This window comes from Salmo salar, chromosome 15 (genome assembly GCF_965601325.2).
Source record: "Salmo salar chromosome 15, fSalSal1, whole genome shotgun sequence".
Taxonomy (NCBI): domain Eukaryota; kingdom Metazoa; phylum Chordata; class Actinopteri; order Salmoniformes; family Salmonidae; genus Salmo; species Salmo salar.
In genome coordinates, this window is record NC_138305.1 from 72146172 (window position 1) to 72162507 (window position 16336).

Below are 16336 nucleotides of genomic sequence, written 5' to 3' on the forward strand. Positions count from 1 at the left end.
TTTCTCACCGTGACGGGCGGAGGAAACGCGTAATAACTCCTGATATTGGATACCCCTCCTCACCTGCCACTTCAAACTCCACAATTACCTGTAGGGCCAGCGTTGACGCCCAGTGGGGGTCTTAACCCCCTTCCAACCCCCCTCCAAATCCACAGAGACCGATTAGTCCTGTTTTACAGGCCCAACCACCTAACCCGGACCAGATGCCGGGGCGGTTTCACTTTCAGTCGTTAGCCAAGACTTAGGGGACAGAAGTTATTAAAAATGGAACCGCAAGTGTCTTTACAGCATTTGTGTGGAGACTGGGGAGTGAAGGGCAGTCTTCTGATGGCTTATTAAAGATGGAATTACTGTTGTCCATGGTGCCAGAACCCGACTCTGGACACCTCAGCCACGTAGTCGGGGCTATTATTGTGTTCACCAGATCAAAGCAGCGACTTCGTTAGGGAAAGATTCCTTATCTCATTCACTGGGCTGCTAAACAACTTTACTGTGCCCAGAGATGGTGGGATGGTGGGATGGTGCACGGGACTATGGTTGTAGCTTGTAGGATTTAGGAAACGCGAGTGTTGACACAGCAAGCCAACCGTAGATGTCGATTCGCTGGTTAGATTCCTGAGGACATGATCCAGATGGTGTTGTAGAATGTACAGTACAGTCAGTAAGGTGACTCTAGAATGTTGATTTCTAGATGATTGAATAGAGCAGGTGGATTGGCTAGGCAGGTGGAAACCACAGACGTTACATCATTAGGGGAAACAGGAAGTTGAGAGGCCACCTCAGAGTTGGATGGGTCTGACTGAGCTGTCACTCACCTGAGAATCCTTCCCTCTCTGGACACAGTCATCTTTGTTACCAGGCAACGGAGGCCAGTAGATCTACACACAGAGAGAGAGAGAGAGAGAGAGAGAGAGAGAGAGAGAGAGAGAGAGAGAGAGAGAGAGAGAGAGAGAGAGAGAGAGAGAGAGAGAGAGAGAGAGAGAGAGAGAGAGAGAGAGAGAGAGAGAGAGAGAGAGAGAGAGAGAGAGAGAGAGAGAGAGAGAGAGAGAACATGATAAATGACATAAGATTGTACACAGCCTAAATCAGCAATATAACAACAGGAAATTAGAGCATGAGAACGTTATTGGCCCCAGTTCATACAATTAAGACTTACTAAAACACATATGAAACCAAGTCCATCTCATTAACTCTTTGCTTCCCTACAGTCCTCCACGGGCTAATCAGTACTAATTGTCGTGGGCGGGTCTAATATGGAACTGTAATCACAGTGTCGTTTTATAGGCCCTGGGATTAATGTACAGTATGTTCTATATCATCAAACTCCAGCTCCTTTAAGCCTGCATTTGGAAAGCCCCTCTTTGGCCATTGGCACCGTCAGATACTGTGTTGTGTATTACTGACTCACAGATGGCCATCTGAAACAACAGCCCTTTTGTTTGTCTCAGTAACACACTTGCTTTGCTTTCAGAAAGAGGCATATGCCGAATACAAAGAAAAACAGTAACTTTCTGTGACGTGCACGACTCATTTTACATTTTTGTCATTTAGCAGACGCTCTTATCCAGAGCGACTTACAGTAGTGAATGCATACATTTCATACATTTTTTTTTTTTTTCCTGTGCTGGCCCCCCGTGGGAATCGAACCCACAACCCTGGCGTTGCTAACACCATGCTCTACCAACTGAGCTACAGGGAAGACTCCCCTGCATGCCGCAATTGTGTCCATGCACATTGTGTCCCTGCTTACATGCATGTACATGCATGCGCCTACATACGTTTGCACGTGCATGGATGGCAATTCATCTTAAGAGAGAAGACAGAGGCTGATACAGTTCTTGTCTGTAACACAGTTTGCTACATCGTGACGGCTATGGACAGGATTAGGGTCTCTTCTATAAATCACACTTTACCGGGCCTGTCTGGAACTGAACCAAGGCCTGTCAAGAACAGGCCTTTTATAGTCTGGACCATTGATTCAGACAATCTGATATTAAACACTGCACCATTCCTCAAATTGTCTGGATTCACATAGGAAGATGTCATCATGCTCGGTTTGTCTATACCTCCTCGCTTCTGTTGAACCATTTCCTGACATGTTAGTCATCATCCCCAATAGCAGGATACAGTTCTCCCGAGGTCTAGACACTGATCTGGCCAGCTTTGGGGTTCTGTGCCTAAGGGCTTGGATGTCAGTGCGCTGATTAACGTCCTTTTCCTGTCTGGCTCAGTGTCATCCATTGGCCGGAAAGCCCAGGCACGAGCCAATCATAGCAAGCCCTGACAAACCCTGGCATGAGATGGCCAATCAATACTGTGGCAGGGGAGTCAAGCATGTCCGTAGAGCCATAACACACCGTATGTCTTAATCTACACTTATTTTGTCTCACGAGTGGCGCAGTGGTCTGAGCCACTGCTTCCCAGTGCTTGAGATGTCACTACAAACACCCTGGTTTGATTCCAGACTGTATCACAACCGGTCATGATTGGGAGTCCCATAGGGCAGTGCACAATTGGCCCAGTGTCGTCTGGGTTTGGCCGGGTGTAGGCTGTCATTGTAAATAAGAATTTGTTCTTAACTGACTTGCCTAGTTACATTTAAAAGTAATAATAATAGCCAGTCTCTAGTATGGGGAGGCTAGGAACATGTTGCCAGATAAGCCCTTAAATGAAAAAAACACATGATTTAACCATGTGTTTCTGGAACACATGATGGCATTTCATTTAAAATCATGTGTTTTTATTAGGATACACACAAACAGTGCATTTAACTTACATACGTTGACATTGTGTATGTTCATTAACACAGTAAATAATATTCAACATGTCATCACCTAGGATTTGAACTCACAACCTCTTGATGTACATCATTCCAAACTTCCTGCTATGCCGCCATGTCTGAGCCAATGAAATATTTACAATTTCCCTACACTTTAGACTTAAGTAAAGTAAATCTCAGCTTTGTTGAAAATACACTCAGGAATTTTTATTTTATTCATCATAATTTTTTTTTTTCACCTTTATTTAACCAGGAAAAGCCCATTGAGACCCAGAGTCTCTTTTTCAAGGGAGACCTGGCCAAGAAGGCAGCAACAATCAATATATTACATCATTAAAACATACAATAATACAACAACATGATCCAGCCTAAAAAAAAGCACTTACACTCCTCTGTAACACAGTCTCCCATCAATATTTTTAATTCATTCAGTGGCACTAACATATCTAGATAAAGCATGGATTGTAGATTATTCCATGCGTCTGGTGCACACGAAGAGAAGGCAATCTTGCCTAATACTGTGAATGTCCTGGGGACTTTAAGTAGCAACCACCGAGCAGAACAGGTATGGTAACTGCTGGTGGTGAAGGAGACCAGACTACAGAGATGAACACATATAAATGTATCTTTCTGCGGCTATAAAGTGAGGTCCAACCCACCATTTGGTACAATGTGCAATGGTGGGTGAGTGATTTGGCATTTGTAATAAAGCACAAGGATGCATGATAAACAGAGTCCAGTCTCTGTAAGATGGAGGAGGCTGCACGCATATACAACAAGTCACCATAATCAATTACAGAGAGAAAAGGGAACAAGCTTCTTTCTAGCCATAAGCGGGATGCAAGCCTTATTATGAAAATAAAAATCTAATTTCGATTTAAGCTTTGTCACAAGATTATCAACATGAACTTTCAAGGACAACTTGTCATCCAACCAAATACCTAGGTATTTGTAGGATGACACTTTTTCAATGAATAAGCCACCAGATGTGACAATGCTAACCTTCTCTGGCAGAGTTCTAGCTCTGGTAAAAGTCATGAATTTAGTTTTTGTATATTCAAGACCAGTTTGAGACCATAAAGGGAGGCCTGCAGTGACTGAAAAGCAGTCTGGAGCTCTTCAACAGCCTGAACCAGAGAAGGAGCACATTAATACTGTATCATCTGTATCATCTGCATATAGATGGAACTTTGCTGGTTGCATCCCATTTCCCAAATCATTAATAGAAATTGAGAACAACACAGGAGCTAAAATGGAACCCTGGGGCACACCTCTATTAATCTCAAGAAAGCTAGACTTGTGATTGTCAGTATATACACATTGTGTTCTGTCAGAAAGATAGTTCCTAAACCAATTTACTGCCCCTTCACTGAGACCAATGTTTCTGAGTCTAGCTAGCAACAATTCATGGTCAACTGAATCAAAAGCCTTTGATAAATCCACAAACAGAGCAGCACAATGTTTCTTTTTATCAAGTGCATTAATGATGTCATTTGCCACTGCCATAGCTGCAGTTGTGGTCCTGTGCCCCAATCTAAAGCCAGACTGAACCCTGCTCAGTTTGTTCTTTTCAATGAAGAAGTTTTTTAACTGTGAGTTCACTAGGGATTCATAGACTTTGGCCAGGATAGGGAGTTCAGAGATAGGACGATAGTTATTAGAATCTGAGGGATCTCCACCCTTTAGCAGTGGGAGGACATGAACTGATTTCCAAATGTTGAAAATGTGAGCCATAGGTTCAGTAATAATACCAGCTGCTATCTTTAAGAGATAGGGGTCCAGGTTGTCTGGACCTGCAGACTTTTTAGTGTCTATAGCTTTTAGTGCTTTATAGACCTCAGTATAAGAAACAGGCTCAAAGTTAAAATGGTTCACATGAGGGCCTATATCATAGTTGACTGTAACAGAGCTTACATTAGAGGCCTGGGCCCCACCATTATCAAAAACTGAACCAGCAGATATGAAGTGTTTGTTAAAAACCCTTACAATATCTGCTTTATCCTTCACTTCATTAGAATCCATCATTAAATGGTCAGGAAGGCCAGAGGATACATTAGAACCTGACACTGATTTGATTAGCTTCCAGAACTTGGTAGGGTTGTTTAGGTTCTCTGTGACTGCATTTAAATAGTCATCTGATTTTGACTTCCTGATCAATCCTGTGCATTTGTTTCTTAGAGCTCTGAAGGAGGCCCAGTCAACAGGAGCGTTTGTATGTCTAGCTTGAGCCCAATAGATTTTTCTCTTTCTAATTCATTCTGCCACGTTATCTGAAAACCAGTAATTATGCCTCACCAACATTAGACAACTATACAGAAAACCTCTCAAATTACTGAAATAAGTTCATGAAATCAATAGTCTGATTAAGTCATTATTAAATTGAAGTCCAGATGGCACTCTTTTGCTAAGCGCAGAGATGTATTATAGGTGATGAATGTGTAGAGAAACACTATGGACTTTGTGGCGCAGCATAAGGAACAGCTATGCCCCAACTCCAGAGGTTGTGAGTTCCAATCCCAGGTGGGCTCATACTGGAAAGTCAGTATGTGATATTGTCTTTGATTAAATTGTTTCTTACACTATTTTTGCTGAACAGCGTACCACTTACTTTAAAATCCCCATATCACTGTGTTACACTTACAACAAAAAAAAACGTGACATTTGCAGTTTACATGTGCATTTTCGAATGAGCTTTTTGACATGTACAAAACGTTGCATCCCCATGTTGTCATGTTTATTTCACCTCGAGATAATGTTTTCACGTGTAGTTTCATGTTATCATATGTTGCTTTTACAATTTTTTTATTTTTTATTTAATCTTTATTTAACTAGGCAAGTCAGTTAAGAACAGATTCTTATTTACAATGATGGCCTTACACCGGCCAAACCCGTGATCACATGTGAAATTCATGTGTTTTTTCTGTAAGGGTCTTGATCCTGCCTATGTCCCAAGGGCCCTATGGCTCTGTAGGAACACATCTGGCAACCTCATTGACTATCCTGTCTTACCACAGACTCACAGAGGTTTACACCCGACCTTTATAACAACAGTTCACACCCAGCAGTCAAGACAGTCCTAGAATAGATACAAACCCAGGCTCTTAAATGATATGTAACCCAAAAGCACTGGAACTAATGAAAGAGCCTTTAAGAATCAACCACATTTATCGCAACATAAAACAAGTTTGCGCTTTACACACAAGCACTCCTCAAAAAAACAAAGCTCTATATCGAGCTGCAATCATTTCTGTTTACGTCCAAGCACAAAGAGAGTAAAAAATGTGGCACATTTACATGAGTTTAATAGGTATTCTGTTTTTTTCTCCCATGGTCATTACCATTAAGACTGTATTGAAACCGTTCAAACACTTCCCAGATATGATACGCCAACGTGGCTGTTGGAGCTGTTAAGAAGTGGTGGTGGGCTGTGGGCAGTGGGCTGTGGGCAGTGGGCTGGAGCCATGGGAAAGAGGCTGAGAGAGGGGTCATGGAATTGGCCGTCATCGGCTCTGGAATTGACTATTCGCTTGAATGAAATAGCAAGCTTGTGTCAATCGACATTTCTCTCGCTCAACCTTTTTTAACCTTGCCTACCCTCAGAGATGTATGGGGTTATTAGAGGCAGCTCACAGGCCAACCTGCTCTCTGTCACCTCATTTTCCCAACTCGTCCATGTTTGTTTCTCCTTGTCAAAAACGAGTGGACCCAGCCAGACTGAGCCTAAGAGTATAAACATTACCAATAGTGAGTTTATAAATGGAGTCCAAAAGTAAACTGGTACAGAGCAGGTTCATTCTGATATATACAGGTGATGAGGGAGGGGAGCAGAGGGCTTAGTCTATGATGGAGGACCAGGTTGAAGGCAAGATACAGGGGATTTAGGAATTCTAGAGGGAATGATATGTGAGGTGGTGGAGGAAGCTGGAGAAACCTGGGGCCAGGGTTAAGCTCTCCTGTACTCTCTCTCTCTCTCTCTCTCTCTCTCTGTCTCTCTCTGTCTCTCTCTTTCTCTCTCTCTGCACCCTCTCTCTCTCTCGCTCTCTCTGCTGCCGTATCAGCTGGGAAACCACAGAGTGCTGATAAGAAGAGCTGCATTGAGACCAGCTTAGTGTAAACGCTAGACTGGGATATGAGTGGCAAACACAAGGCTGTTTATCACAGGCCGAATGAGGACACACACACACACACGTGCACATACACACACACACACTGCTCAAGCAGCAGGTCCCACTAACTCAAACTGTGAAAGTGTTCATCTCTGCAGGGAATACGTAAGGAATCCCAGAGTTGGACTTGGATAAAAGGGAGCAGAGTGGTGATTTAGAGGCCTGTGATGTTGGAGTCCTGGTGTGATGTATATCTTCATGCTTCCAATGTAAGCCCAACTACCAGTCAGCAACTTAAACAACAACACTAACTCCCCCTATTACAGATGGGCCTGAGCTTTGATAAACTTTGATAAGCACAGCCAATGGGGGGAGTTTAGGAACAATTATTTATGTAAGGATTATTGCCTGAAGTTGTAAAGTAGGGGGTGTATGGAGTTGTACTGGAGTCCCACAGGGAATGTGGACTCACCTCTTTGGAGTCTGGGTTGGTATGGTCCAGTCTCAGGGAGTAGAGGACGTCTTTGCCCCCCAGGAACAGACGGTCATGGTACTCGTCCAGAAACACAGCAGTCAGAGAGAGCTGACCGTTATGACCACTGAAGATAGAGGACCGGTTGGTGGCCACGAGGTCTGTGGAGGGAGGAGAGGAAGGAGGATGGATGGATGGATGGATGAGAGAGAGGAGAGAAGAACAGAGGAAAGCGTGTGAGGATAAATAAAGCCAGCGGAGAACTACGTTAAGAAGAATAAAAACACCAAAATGGAGCGTTACTATACATCTGCTCAATATGCTAAAGAAAAGCTGACATGTGTCTGTGGAATAGAACTAAGGGAGTGGGTCCTGGTTCTGAGTTGGGCTCCCTGCTGAGCCAGAGATCTCCATGTTTGTTGAAATGAATTTGAGGGGCTTTCAGAACAGTAGAGGATTGGAAGTGGATGGCTTGGCTCTAGGCTGGAGAATGACTCAGTGTTCTGTGTTCTGAGATGACAAACAAAGATCAAGAGGAGTTTGGGTGGAGTCACAAATCTGAAATATGTCCCTTATGGTTCTGGTAACATCCACTGCTTCCTTCTACTGTACAATACATCACATTGTTGCCATTAGAATGTTCCAGTCTAGTATTTTAGACACTATATAACTACAGTATATGTTTATGGAATGTCTTGTGCCTGTATTACACATCAGGAGCTGAGAGAGAGATTTCTGGAATGACGGACAGTTGCCATGGAGATGGAGGTGGGCAGGGGTTAACATGGACCGTGCTGCTCTAAGGTATACAGACACGTCCACTTGTGCACACACACACACACACACACACACACTCTCTCTCTCTCTCTCCATTCACTGGGTCCACCGCTCACTGGCTCTCCTCTAATGTGCAGTCCCAGATCGACCAAACAAATGTGCAGATGTTAAACAGAGAGCGTGGTGGGGAGGCCAGGCATGCTCCCCTAACGTCCTGCTTGTATGCTGTTTTAGTATACATTTAGCATGGCCTAGCCATTGGTGGCCTAGACACTGGCGGCCGAGCCACTGGTAAATGGAAGGTAATAAGAGAAGATAGAAATGCTGTAATAGGAAAACAGGATTTGACCGTGACCCTAAAGTGAGTTGTCTGTCTGTCTGTCTGTCTGTCTGTCTGTCTGTCTGTCTGTCTGTCTGTCTGTCTGTCTGTCTGTCTGTCTGTCTGTCTGTCTGTCTGTCTGTCTGTCTGTCTGTCTGTCTGTCTGTCTGTCTGTCTGTCTGTCTGTCTGTACTGTGCGTCCTTGTCTCTGTCTGTGGTCTCTGTGTGAGTGTGTGAAGTGTTGCCAGACTGGACTGAACTCAACGGGATCTTCCCCTAACCAATCTGGAGTCAGGAGGTGGAACTCCGTGCCTGGAGCCAAAACACTTTGATACTTTTGAAGGGTGTGTGTCTATGAGTGTGCACGAGGGAGAGAAACTACAAGAGAACAAGGGAAACAATGATAGCAACAGGGGGAAAGAGGACAGAGTGAGAAGAAAGAAAAAAACAGAGGCAGACAGAGAGAGAGAGAGAGAGAGAGAGAGGGAGAGAGAGAGAGAGTTTGATCTCTAACCGTCAGATCAGGCAGATTAGTACCCAAGGTATTATTCAGATCAGGGAGTGTTGTAATTACACTACAGACATCCTTTCACCCTGTCATGTCTACTCTTTAATGTCTCACAGACAGACAGCAGCTCACTGTTGGATCGTCTCTCCAGCTATTCTGGCAACAGCATCAAAATAACAAATGAATCTACAATCAGAGACACACAGTTCAAGATCGGTGTGAGGTGGTGGTTTGTATGTTTTTGGCAGATCAACTCAGTGTGTGTCTCTTGGAGCCCTAAACCCCAGAGCTCTGTAGGGCCCCACTGATGGACACGGCGTCGCTGGGTGCAGAGGGGCCCTTGTTCATCACTCAGCAAACACTCGGAGGAGCGCTGAGTGACAGGGGCTCGTCTCTCAGGGTGAGTGTGTGTGTGTGTGTGTTTGTGTGTGTGTGTTACCCCTCCCCATAATTAACTATGGCAAGCAGTGGAGAGCACTATAAACCTTACAGTGTTTTTCCTCTCATATATTTCCTAATTGGGAATAAAAACGTGATCATGAAACAAGATGAATGAAAAAGCAGAGGTGGCACGAGTCAGACCCAAACCCTTTAATTGGGATCCCATGAAACAATCGCTACAGCAGAGGCCAAACAATAGGGCTGCCTGTTATTACGACCTCATAAAAGTTATATGAAACCTTCTCAAGTTCAAGTACTAAGCATAACTGTTAACAGAACGCACCCAGGCAGGCAGACATACGGATGGACGGGCGGACAGACAGGAGATCTGACTCCCAGACGCAAAGACATGAGCATGAACAGAGAGAGAGGGGGGGGGGGGGGGTACTGACATACATTCCAAACAGACAGGGAAGCACAGTGATAAGTACAGATGAGGGCCATAGGTGACATAAATATGCTGTTGACAGACAGGGTAGTAGAGAGATCCAGGTAGCATGGTTGAGACTACACAGTATAAGCAGACAGAAACATCCATCAATACTATTCCGTGGCAGATAATGTCACAGGCAAAGATACAGTGTTCGAGTCCAACTGAACACGTGCAGGAATGCGGTCTCTGTTTTCATTTAAATGTATCAGCGTACACAGAAGCAGTACTTGTAAACGTATTCAGGGCGTTCAGCGTTTCCCACTGATCTGCAGGAGCTGACGATCGACTTCAGGCGTCAGTGTGGAGTGAATCAAATCGAATCAGATTTGATTTGTCACATGCACCGAATACAACCGGTGTAGACTTGACCGTGAAATGCTAGCTTACAAGCCTTTCCCAATGATGCGGAGTTAAAAAATATTAACACGCGATGAATATAACAAAATACACAGAATGGAGCGATAATATACAGGGAGTACCAGTACCAGTACCAGTAGGTATGTGTGTCTGTGTTGTGTCAGTATGCGTGTGTGTGTTATGTTTGTGCATATGTAGTGTGTGTGATTGAGTGTGTATATGGACTGTAAGGTGAGTGTGCGTAGGGTCAGTGCAAGATACAGTCAGTGCAGATAGTTCAGGTATCATTCATTGAATGTCTAGCAGTTTGGCTATTTATCATTCTTGTGGCTTGGGGGTAGAATCTGTCTTGGAGCCTGTTGATCCGAGAGTCGATGCTCCGGTACCTTTTGCCAGACAGTAGCAGAGTGAACAGTCTATGGCTTGGGTGGCTGGACTCTTTGGCAATTTTTTGGGCTTTCCTCTGACACGGCCTGATATAGAGGTCCTGGATGGCAGGGAGCTCGACCCCAGTGATGTACTGGGCTGTCTGAGGGGGAAGAGGTGCTGCCGTGCCTTCCTCACGACTATGCGGAACATGTTCAGTCGTTAGGGATGTGGACGCCAAGGAACTTGAAGGTCTCGACCCGCTCCACAACAGCCCCGTCGATGTGGATGGGGGCGGGCTCTCCCCTCTTTCTCCTATAGTCCACGATCAGCTGACGTTGAGGGAGAGGTTGTTGTCCTGGCTCCACACTGCTAAGTCTCTGACCTCATTCCTGTAGGCTGACTCATTGCTGTTGGTGATCAGGCCAAGCACCAATGTGTCATCAGCAAACTTGGTGATGGTCTTGGAGTCATGCGTGGCCATGCAGTCGTGGGTGAACAGGGACTACAGGAGGGGACAAAGCACACACCCCTGTGGGACCCCTGTGTTGAAAGTTAGCATGGAGGAGGTATTGTTGCCTACCCTCACCACCTGGGGCCGGCCCGTCAGGAAGTCCAGGATCCAGCTGCAGAGGGAGGGGTTCAGTCCCAGGATCCCTAGCTTGGTGATGATCTTGGAGGGGACTATGGTGTTGAACGCTGAGCTGTAGTCTATGAACAACATTCTCACACAGTTATTTCCCCTCTTGTCCAGGTGGGAGAGGGTAGTGTGAAGTGCAATTGAGATTGTGTCATCTGTGGATCTGTTGGGGCAGTATGCAAATTGGAGTGGTTCTAAGGTGTCTGAGATGATAGTGTTGATGTGTGTCATGACCAGCCTTTCAAAGCACTTCATAATTACAGATGTGAGTGCTACAGGGCGATAGTCATGTTGGTAGGTTAGCTCTTGGGAACAGTGACAATGGTGGTCAGCTTGAAACATGTTGGGATTATAGACTGGGACAAGAGAGATCGAAAATGTTCTTGAAGACATTTGCCAGCTGGTCTGTGCAAGCTTTGAGAACTGACCCTGGTATTCCATGTGCTTGTTAATATGTTTAAACGTTTTGCTCACATCGACAATGGAGAGCGAGATCACACAGTTATCCCCAAAATAACAAGGGCTTTCACACAAGGCACAGTGTTATATTCCTTTGAAGTGAGCATAAAAGGCATTTAGCTCATTTGGGGATCCTGCATCGCTGGGCAACTCACGGCTGGGTTTCCCTTTCTAATCCGTTATCGTCTGCAAGCCCGGCCACATATGACGAGCTTCGGAGCTGGCATAATAGGCTTCCACCTTGTAAGCGGTAGCCCAACCTTTAGCCCAGTACGGATATTGCCCGTAATCCATGGTTTTTGGTTTGGATACGTTCTTAAAGTCCCTGTGGGGATGCCATCGTCTATGCACTTATTGATGAAGCTTGTGACTGTTGTGGTGAACTCCTCAATGCTATCAGATGAATCCCGGAACATATCCCAGGATCGCGTCTGCTTCATCCGACCACCTCCTTATTGAGCTCATCACTGGTACTTCCTGTTTGAGCTTTTGTTTGTAAACAGGAAGCAGGAGAATGGAGTCTTGGTCAGATTTGCCAAAGGGAGGACGAGCGTGGGCCTTGTATGCGTTTCTGGGGGTAGAATAAAAGTGGTCTAGAGTTTTAGAGCCCCTAGTGACACAGGAAACATGTCGGTAAAAGTGAGGTAGGACGCTTTTAAGCCTCCCCCTGTTAAAGTCTCTGCCCACCAGATACGCTGCCTCTGGGTGAGCGGTTTCTTATTTGTTCATGGATCCATACAGTTCATTGATTGCCAGAGTGGTGTTGGCTTGTGGAGGGATGTAGACAGCTGTGATAATTACAGATGAGAACTCTCTTGGTAGATAAAAGGGTCTGCAACTTACCATGAGGTATTCTATATGAGGTGAGCAAAAGCTCGAGATTTCCTTCACAATTGAAGCAGCTCACCAGTTTCCCTTCAAGAAAAAAACACACTCCTCCGTCTTTCGCATTCCCTGAAGCCGCCGTCCAATCCCGCCGCTGCCTGGAGAATCCATTGAGAACTACGTGCATAGCGTCATCATCCAACCAAGTTTCAGTAAGACATATAATATTGCTGCTTTTCAAGTCTCTCTGATGGGAGACCCTTGGACGAAGCTCATCCATCTTATTCTCCAGTGACTGGACATTTGCCAATAGAACGGAGGGACTACACCTCGTCTCCTGCGTTGGCGGCGTTTAGGTAGCCCATGGAACAAAGGAATAAGGAACAGCTAAGTCAGAGTTGAAGTCGTATTTGTCCAGAAGTGCTTGGAGGTCACATGTGATAATAGTCTGAACGTTCTGTAAGAAAAAAAGACAAACACGATAAAAGTCACTAAATAGCAAAGTTGGGTTGGAACTCGTAAGATGTCGTCCTTCTCCGCCGGCGCCATCTAGTTGTGAGTGTTCAAAGGCGTGACGGACGACTATGGCGTGACAGCCGACTATCTGTTGCTCTGCTCTCACCTCTATATTTTGACAGAGAGGAATACAGGAGACCTGTCAGTGACGAGGCTCATACTCCACTGCTTTAGCCGCTATCTCCTGGCCCCGTGTCCCACAACCCCCCCGAACTGAAGATACTATACACAAAGAAACACACACACACATAAACACACGCAAACACACACACACACACACACAAATAGACACACAAACGAGCACACACACACTCACACTTGTTAGCACTGTAACAGTCTGACGCTTTCCCCTTGGAAAACTCAACCTCTGCCACACACCACGCACTTGTTCTATTTCTCTCCTTCCCTCTCTCCATCTTCATCTCCATTACCTCTGTGTTTACCTCTTTAAAAACCTCACCCACAGTGAGATATCTGTCAATTCACTTATAACCCTCTTACTTACCAACAAAATAATCCCCAATGCAAAAAAAACAACATTGCATGTATGGAGAAAAACATGCCACGTTACATGATTGCTCTAAACAAACAAAAACCAGGATCTAAGTAGTACACCTGTTCTCAATATGTCAGTTCTTGATTATCACAGCCATTTTGCCTTAAACTCAACTCAACAAAACTAAAACCAACCTACATAGAGCGTATCCACTCTATCCTCCGATTGTGGTGACCTGCAGACACAAATAAACAGAGAGAGAAGCCCCAGACCCACAACCAAACACAGCGGCTGGGGACTGGAGAGAGAGGAGGTAAGGAGGGGGTCAGGGCGGGCGGGGTCTATGGAGGGTTCTTGCCCTGTCTCTCTCTCTACTATTTTCTCCTCCTCTTCAGTCTTCATGTGTGTTTGTCCTGTGGATTAAGAGTGTAAACATCTCGTCTGAGTCCTTCCTCCGGTCGCGCTATACTGGCACCCCACAGGCTAATTCCCCATAATAGGCTTGTTTGTGTGTGTGTGTGTGTGTGTGTGTGTGTGTGTGTGTGTGTGTGTGTGTGTGTGTGTGTGTGTGTGTGTGTGTGTGTGTGTGTTTGTGTGTGTGTGTGTGTGTGTGTGTGTGTGTGTGTGTGTGTGTGTGTGTGTGTGTGTGTGTGTGTGTGTGTGTGTGTGTCCAGCTCCCTGTCTGGATGGTCCTCAGAGCTGACACCTGAGCCCCGGGATAATATTGACCCTGTAGGAGAGTATACGACACTAGGACAACCCAGAACAACCCAGACTAACACAGACTAACCCAGACCAACCTAGACTAACCAAGACCAACCCAGACCAACCAAGACCAACCCAGATCAACACTGACTAACCCAGACTAACCCAGACCAACACTGACTAACCCAGACTAACCAAGACCAACCCAGACAAACCCAGACCAATCCAGACACAATCCAGACACAATCCAGACCAACCCAGATCAACCCAGACTAACCCAGACCAACACTGACTAACCCAGACTAACCCAGATCAACCCAGACCACCCCAGATTAAGCCAGACCAACCCAGATCAACCCAGACCAACCCAGACTAACCAGACTAACGCAGACTAACCCAGACCAACTCAGACTATCTGTATGTGTGCCAACCACACCACCATTGACCCAGACAACGCTACCTTAGTCGTGCACAGTGTCACCAGCCACAAGAGCTTTGATCGGTAATGAAGAAAACCTCCGACCAACTCCAGGACTGGGACAACGACTACCAAAATCTTCAACGTGCAATATTCCACATACTCAGGCTTGTAACCATAACATCCAATCACACACACCGTATTATCATACTGTGGCATTGCATTCAATACAGATCCTCTGAAAACCTTAGCCACATAGCTTAAAGTCCAACATTTCCGTCCTCCATCCATCATCCACACAGCTATGTGCGTAAAGATATTTTCTGAGGGATGGATTTTGTCTTAAAAATAACCTCAATCTAGCTGTATTATTTCAGTGTTCAGACAGAAAAACAACGATTGGAAGAGCGTGAGAAGGAGAGACTAAGGTGAAGAGAGCGAGAGAGAGAGAAAGGGACCGAGAGAGGAGGATGGGGAATAGGACGCGTGTGAGGGAGCGCTCAATGCTCTCGCATTTGATTGTCTCTCCTACAAGGGACAAATTGAGCGTTAGTGGTTAGTGTGTTTAGGAGTGGCTGGAGGAGTTATTCTGAGCTCAGGGCGAGGGATGAGGGGTTGAGGGGAGAGGGGAGGAGGAGGGGGGCACATCTAAGGCCCGTTAGACCCCAAGGGCCACACCGCGCACCCTACACTCTCTCTCTTCTCTCCTTCACTCGTTCTTCATGGTACAGTTCCATCCCTTCTCTCTCCTTGTCTCAGTCACATACCTGTCATCGCGACATCTCTCCCACACCTCTCTCCCACTATCTCCTCCATCTGACAAGTTTTTTCACATGCAAAAGGCAGATAGACACACACACACACCTTCTCTGTCTTCACACACCTGGCGGTTAGTACACACACACACCCACACACCACAGATAACACACACATAGAACGACACACACACACACACTGACACACACAGAGAGAGAGAGAGAGAGAGAGAGAGAGAGAGAGAGAGTCATTCATTGCACCCTTTAAAAGACTCCCCAGGCCAGTGTTCCTTGTATTAGCACTGCTGTATATTATTGCTGTGCGCCAAGAATGCTGGGAATCTGAGTCTACACACAAGTCAACCATCTTACATCCTCCTCCATCTTCTCCCACTCCCTCCCCATCTCCTCCACTGTCCAGACTACCCACCCCCTCCTTTTTGACCGGACCCACAAGGGACCCACTTGGAAGGACTGCCACCATCATCTGTGTCAACCTGCCCCATAACAGATGCCCTGTATTTCCTGTCCACGTGTCCACCGCCATCTCCGGGCCTGTCATATATAACTGACCGTAGAATCATACACATACAAGAAAGCACACACACACACACACACACACACACACACACACACACACACACACCTTCACAGAACAGCATGTGCTATATTTCATCCCCCTAGCTGCTCTTTCCTAGATTATACACTGCGTATGGGGACTGGGGATCTGAATGGGGTCTATAAGGGGTCTTTGTGTCTATGGGACAGAAGTCAGGTGTTTGTCTTGGCTGGGGACACACAACACTCTGGGTTACTCTGCCCACTGGTGGTGGCCTGGCTTTAACGTCGTCTCCTCTACGGCATTACATGGAGTAACTCCACACGGCATGTGTGTGAGTGCGTGCTTGTTCGTCTGTTTGACAGAGACCGTGCATTGGACCGATCCTCTACTCCTAAGCTCATT

At 45.8% G+C, this 16336-nt stretch overlaps 1 protein-coding gene and 1 non-coding gene across 2 annotated transcripts in view; both read right to left on the reverse strand.

The window, feature by feature from the left end:
- LOC106572277 (semaphorin-3G) overlaps positions 1–16336 on the reverse strand; it is a 58422-nt gene that overhangs the window by 31262 nt on the left and 10824 nt on the right. Inside the window, exons 2-3 of the mRNA XM_014146332.2 lie at positions 7358–7518; positions 816–878 (exon numbers count right to left, since the gene is read on the reverse strand). Of these exons, the coding sequence (XP_014001807.2) occupies positions 816–878; positions 7358–7518 (224 nt within the window). The remainder of the gene's footprint in view (positions 1–815; positions 879–7357; positions 7519–16336) is intronic.
- Positions 1627–1702, reverse strand: trnaa-agc (transfer RNA alanine (anticodon AGC)). The gene has a single exon. It is a non-coding gene; the product is annotated as a tRNA-Ala (tRNA).